Genomic DNA, 6435 nt, shown 5'->3' with positions numbered 1-6435 from the left:
GCCCACCCCCTCCACGGGCCCCGAGGCTGGGAGGAACGTGGCTGCCCTCATCCAGGCTTGTCTGGGTGCTGGGAACCCCCCCCCTCCTTCCCTTCTCCTCTCTGGGAAATGGGGTTCTCCTCCCTGGGGAGCATCACCTCCAGCATCCCTTCCTCTGCAGCCTCCTCCCCGCTGCTGCTGTTATGGGGGGGTCTTCATCGCTTGTGGGGGACAAATTTCCCCCCCCTTGGCAGTACCTGGGGAGCACAGGGATTTTGCCCCATGGGAAGGTGAAGGGGGGGGATGTCCCCTTGATGGGGACATGCAGGATCAGGGGGGACCAGGCAGCAAGGGGCTGTTGGGTGTAGGGTCATGTCCTTCACTAGGATCAGCCCCCCCCTGCCAAAGGCTCAGCACTGCTGGTAGAAGCTGCCACGGATCTTAAATCCTTCTTATTTAAGAAGGTATTTGGTAGCTGAGGAGCGAGCAAAGTGGGGATTGTGGGTTTGGGGCTCTGGGTGTTGGGTTTCAGCCCAGCAGCAGATCTCGCTCCAGCAGCCCCGACGTGCTGGGCTGGCCAAGCCCGGGTAGTGGCTCAGGAAAACATCCTTCAGCAGAGCTGGTGGCCGGGGGGGGGGGTCACAGTGGGGCAAGCAGTCTGTGCTCTGGGCATCCATCCACCGAGCCCCAGAGATGCTGCCGGGGGGGGGGATCTGAGCTGGGCCAGCCCCAGGGCTGTGCTGGGGCCACCACGGCTGGAGGGGGCATTATCTCGGGTGTGAAACACAAAATGAGTGTCTGGGAGGTGTTTGGTGGTTGAAGAGCCAAAGCTGGGTGCTTTCCCCCAAAACTCTGGTTTCCCACCCTAGTGCTGGCAGTAGTGGGGGCTCTCGGGTGGGCTGGTGCCCCCCCTCCTGCCCTAACACCCACGTCAGGGATTTTTATCTGTTGCTTCCCCTCAGTCCTGGGTTGAAGATACCTCTTTTAGAAGAGCTTTGGGCTCCTGTGAGTTGAAGGCTCTCCTGAATAATGGGAGCTATTTTTTCCAGCTTAGAGGGGGGGATTGCTGGCTGCCTCTCCCTGCCACTCGCTGGAGCCAGAGTGTGATTTTGATTTACAAACAGTTTAATCTGAGGAATGCAGTGAAATTGGCAGGAAAGGCAAAGCGAGCGCGCTGCCCACCGCTGCAGCCCCCCGGGGAGACCCAGAGCTCCAAGAGTATTCACTGCCCTCAGACACTGCTGGGGACACCGTGGTCACCCACCAGCTCAATGCCACTTGGTGCCACCTCAGTGCCCACAGGTCCAGGGCACTGGAGAAGGGTGCATGGGAAGCCAAAACCCCAGGATGTGGTTTTTTTTTGGGGGGGGGCACACATCCTGTTTTATCCAAGACCTGTTTTCCATTTCTCCTTTCTGCCCTTCTCCCACCCCTCCTGCTTCCAGCCCGTTCTTCCTCCTCAGCTCCCGTTATTTGAAGTTCCCTTCCCGACGTGTGTCCCAAAACACAGCGTTTCACCCCAGCACCCGGTAAAACCCTCCTGCCTGCTCTGAGCCCTGCTCAGCCTGGCAGAGCCGGGCGCTGGGTCCATGCTCTTGTGTTTTTTTAACCTCCCATCTATTTTATTTTTCGCCGGCGAGGGCGGGTGCAGGACAGGGACCGTCTGTGCCCCCTCCACCCTGTGGGTCCCCCCCCGCACAGAAAGCACCTCCTGTTCCCCAGCAGCCGGAGGTGCCTTTGCCCTCAAGCCTCTGGCTTGAATCATCCCTTGTTTACTGCTGCAGGAGAGGAAAATCAAAGTTTGGCCAAAGCACCATCAGGCGGGATTTTATTTGTGGCTTCGATTGGTGTTGCTGCAAGGGGGGGGGGTGGATGCTCGACCCTCCCCCCCATCCCTGGTGCTGGGCTCCCAGTCCTGTGCCCCCCACAGAAGGCTGGCAGCCTGGGGACCGGGCAGGAGCCGGTTGCTGGCTCCGGCAGCGTCCCGGTGGGGCCACCGGCCTCTCTCACGGCTGCAGCCCGCGAGGGCTGGAGGGAGGCGCAGACAGAGCAGATATTTATTTTCCTCCTCCTGCAGAAAAGTTCAGCCAGAGGCTGGGGAGCCCTTTAATTAAGTGGCCAATTCCCGCAGTCCTGGGGAGACGACCAGCCCGGCTCTTCATCTTCTCTGGCTTTATGGAGGGAGGTGGGGATGGCCTGGAGCTCCGTCCGGCGGTGCTGTGCCCTGGCCTTGGGGGACAGTGGCTCATGGAATGGTGGCTCTCAGCTGGAAGCAGCCACAAGCTCTTCTCTTCCCCACTTGGCACAGGGTGAGCATGCCTTGCCGTGTCTCTGCACCCACTCTGGTCAGCCTCAGTGGCTTTGTCCCTCCTGCCCATGCCAGGAGTCCGGGACCCCAGGAGACCTCCTCCTCCAGGTCCTCTGCTGAGTTTTGGCAGCTGCAGCACGTTCTTCAAGACAAGCCTTTGTTTCTTGCTCTTTTATCATCCCTTCCTCTCCCTGGAGCCTCTGTCTCCTTCTTTCCAGCCATCTCTTTTCTGCATCTCCTTTTCCATCTCCATCCTCTTGGACCGTGCATCTCTTAGCATCACTTCTTCCCAGCCAGGAGGCCACCCCGTGTCCATCTGGGGACGAAATTCCTGCAGTGACAAGGGACCAGGCACGTGTTTCTCCCCTGGCAGAGCCCCATGGGGAAGGTTTGAGGGGGGGTTAACGTGCTGTTCTCCCCCCCCAGGCCAGCCCCAGGTGCGAGCAGCCCCGCAGCCCCCCGGCCCCTGCACCCACCTCCTGCAGAACGGCGCCGGGCGGGCGCCCGATCCTGGCGGTGCCAACGGGGAGGCGGGGAACGGGGTCTTCCGCCCCCTCCCCAGCACCCAGAAACCCCACCGAAAGCTGCAGTCGCATCACTCCATCAACAGCCAGAGCAGCAAGAAGAGCAAGGGGAGCTCCAAGTCGGCCTCTTCCCACATCCCTATTGAGGCGCAGGAAGGTACCGGCTGTTCCCAGGGGGTCCCTTTCCAGCCCAGCATCCCTTGTGGGGGGGGTCTCCCATGTAACATCCTTCCAGCCCATTGGGACCGCTGGACCTGGGTGCCAGCTGAGCTCCCTTTTTGCAGGGTGGGTGCTGAGCAGGGGGGTTACCTCGTGTCCTCCAAAATTGGTCTCTCTTGGGGTCTGGGCATGTCCCAGGCAGCTGGGCATATCCTTGGGTGCTGAGGGAGGCCCCTGGCTCCCAGTCCCTGGCTCCCAGTCCATCTTCCCATCCCTTCCATTAATTCCTGAGGGAGGATTTCCACCCTGATGGGGCTGAGCATCCTTCTGCCAGGTGCCCTCACCCAGCTTGTCCCCGCTTTGCCCACTCTCTGGCCGTCCCTCCGCAGACTGCTGCGTCCACTGCATCCTCTCCTGCCTCTTCTGCGAGTTCCTGACCCTCTGCAACATCGTGCTGGACTGTGCCACCTGCGGCTCCTGCACCTCCGAGGACTCCTGCATCTGCTGCTGCTGCTGCAACTCGGGCGAGTGCGCGGACTGCGACCTGCCCTGCGACATGGACTGCGGCATCATCGATGCCTGCTGCGAGTCTGCCGACTGCCTGGAGATCTGCATGGAGTGCTGCGGGCTCTGCTTCTCCTCCTGAGGGGCCACATTTGGGGCGGGGTGGGGGGGGACACCAGCAGTGCATCCCCCCCCACAAGGCTCTCGATCCGGCCGGTCCCTGAGGTGGGTGTGAAACCCCAAAAGACAGAGCCTGGTGAAGGAGGAGAGCAATATCCACACCCCCTCCCCATTGCAAACTCATCCTCGGAGCCAGTGAGCCGGGCTTGGATCCCGCTTAGGGAAGGGTGAATCCATAGGGCCGTGGGGGGCTGCGGGGGTGGCCGGCATCCTGTCACGCTCTACCTCTTCCCAGTTGCACACACCCCCCCCCATTGCAAACTCATCCTTGGAGCCAGTGAGCCGGGCTTGGATCCCGCCTGGGGAAGGGTGAATCCATAGGGCTGTGGGGGCTGCGGGGGTGGCCGGCATCCCGTCACGCTCTACCTCTTCCCCACACTGGGCTGGTTCACCGAGGACCACGGGAGCCTCCTGCCACCTGAGCCGAGAGCAGGAGTGACCCCCCCTGTGCCCCACAGAGCCCCACGGGTGCCACCCCGGCATCCCTGCCTTGGGGACAGCCACTGCCACCACCGGGGCTGCCCCAGGACTGTGGCATACAGAGGGGTGACACAGAGCATCCTTCACCCCCATCCCTCGGGACCCCTCCAAGGCTGGCGCAGTACAGAGCCCCCCCACCCCGGGCTGTGGGTCACATCCTGCAGCCCCTTCCCCTCCTCGGTGCTGAGACCGGCAGCCAAGTGCAATACATGCAGCCTGTCCCCGTTTCACCAGCTGGGAGGAAGCTTTTCCTTCACTGGTCCCTGCAGGGGGGGGTTGGAACTGGGGGCCAGGGCATTTGGGGAGAGCCCGGAGCCGTCCCAAGCTGTTCCTGACCCCACTTATGTCCCAGGGGGTGGTGGGACAGGGTGGTTTTGAGTGATGCCAAATGACCCCCAGCAGTTGTTGGCCCCATCCCGCCACCCCGGGGACAGGGCTGGTGGCTGGGTGAGGGTGGGAGATGCCCCATCAAAGGGCTGGGGAGACGGGGAGGGAAGTGTCACAGTATTTTTTTTTTTTAATTTTTTTTTTGTCCCTTTCGTTTGTTACTGTAAATAAAGGTCTTTCTTCATTTCTGAGTGATGGCAGCCCCATCACGTGCTCCGCGGGGCGCTCCCAGGGGACTCACAGCCCAAATCCCTCTGCCTGCACCCCGTGTCCTGTTCCCAGCTGCAGGCACGGGGTGCAGCGGCTGCAGGGCTCCTTTGGCGTGCTGTGGGTCACATCCTGCAGCCCCTTCCCCTCCTCGGTGCTGAGACCGGCAGCCAAGTGCAATACATGCAGCCTGTCCCCGTTTCACCAGCTGGGAGGAAGCTTTTCCTTCACTGGTCCCTGCAGGGGGGGGTTGGAACTGGGGGCCAGGGCATTTGGGGAGAGCCCGGAGCCGTCCCAAGCTGTTCCTGACCCCACTTATGTCCCAGGGGGTGGTGGGACAGGGTGGTTTTGAGTGATGCCAAATGACCCCCAGCAGTTGTTGGCCCCATCCCGCCACCCCGGGGACAGGGCTGGTGGCTGGGTGAGGGTGGGAGATGCCCCATCAAAGGGCTGGGGAGACGGGGAGGGAAGTGTCACAGTATTTTTTTTTTTTAATTTTTTTTTTGTCCCTTTCGTTTGTTACTGTAAATAAAGGTCTTTCTTCATTTCTGAGTGACGGCAGCCCCATCATGTGCTCCACAGGGTGCTCCCAGGGGACTCACAGCCACACTGTGTCCCATATCCCTCTGCCTGCACCCCGTGTCCTGTTCTCAGCTTCAGGCACGGGGTGCAGCCGCTGCAGGGCTCCTTTGGCGCTGGGGACACGGGACAGACAGCTCTGTGACAGCCCCAGGGTGCTCCAGCTTCTGTTCTTGTGCTGGGAGGGGAAATGGGAGAGAAATCCCTGTCCTTTGCTCTGCAGAACAAGTCAGGGTCCAGGTGTCTGTGTCACCAGCCCCCTGCCCTGCCATGGGACAAACCCTGCCCCTCTGGCAGCTCTGTCCCCTGCCCAGGGACCCACGAGCTGCTCCATCTGCCCCAAGGACACGACTTCCCTCAAGGAGAAAATAAATGATTCAAGGTACCCCCGCAGCACTGGGGTGGGCACAGGGGCTGGCGTGAGGCTGTGGGAGCTGGCAGCCCTCCCCATCCTGGTGGCCTGGGTGCTCCTCCTGCTGCCAGCCATGGGGCCACCAGCCATGCCATGCCATGCCATGCCACCCCACACTGTGCCACACCACACCAGGCTGTGCAGGTAAGAGACCATCACCACCACCCCCCAAGTCTCCCTGCCCCTCGGGGGGCTCGGCTGTCCTGGCCAGGCTGCTGCCTGGGCTGAAGTTGAAGGAGGGAGGGAGGGAAAAATGCTTAAAAAAATCGAGGCCAAATGGGTCAGTTGGTCATGGCGACACAGGCTGGTTTGGGATCTGGGCTGCCTGCCCTCCGGCGCTGCCGCTCAGCCGTGAAACCTATTTTTAGTGGTGAGCTGAAGGCAGTCGGAGCCCGGCGCAAGTGCATGGAGGGGAAGAGGATGGTACAGGCAGCCTTCCTCCACCCCACGCACGGTGGGGAGGACTCGGAGCCCGGCGCAAGTGCATGGAGGGGAAGAGGATGGTACAGGCAGCCTTCCTCCACCCCACGCACGGCGGGGAGGACTCGGGGTGGTGGATGGGGGCTTGTAGCCCTTATCCTGGCACAGCTTTCTCAGGCTGAGAATGGGAGGGGGGATCCCAGGGGGGGATGCACATCGTTACCCACCCCGGGACGAACGGGAGCGGGGCCCCATCCGGCACCCGGTGGGAGCTTTTCCACAGGCTCTGGCTGAGG

General features: G+C 61.7%; 1 protein-coding gene across 1 annotated transcript in view; it reads left to right on the top strand.

Moving 5' to 3' along the window:
• Positions 1–3886, top strand: part of MDFI (MyoD family inhibitor) — a 10140-nt gene extending 6254 nt beyond the window's left edge. The window contains exons 3-4 of the mRNA XM_014953604.1: positions 2714–2968; positions 3360–3886. Coding sequence (XP_014809090.1) covers positions 2714–2968; positions 3360–3616 — 512 coding nt within the window. The 3' untranslated portion in view covers positions 3617–3886. The remainder of the gene's footprint in view (positions 1–2713; positions 2969–3359) is intronic.
• Positions 3887–6435: the final 2549 nt, after the last annotated feature.

Source organism: Calidris pugnax, unplaced genomic scaffold (genome assembly GCF_001431845.1).
Source record: "Calidris pugnax isolate Ruff unplaced genomic scaffold, ASM143184v1 scaffold245, whole genome shotgun sequence".
NCBI lineage: Eukaryota > Metazoa > Chordata > Aves > Charadriiformes > Scolopacidae > Calidris > Calidris pugnax.
The sequence above is the reverse complement of the archived record's forward strand: the minus strand, read 5'-3'. Positions and strand labels throughout refer to the sequence as shown.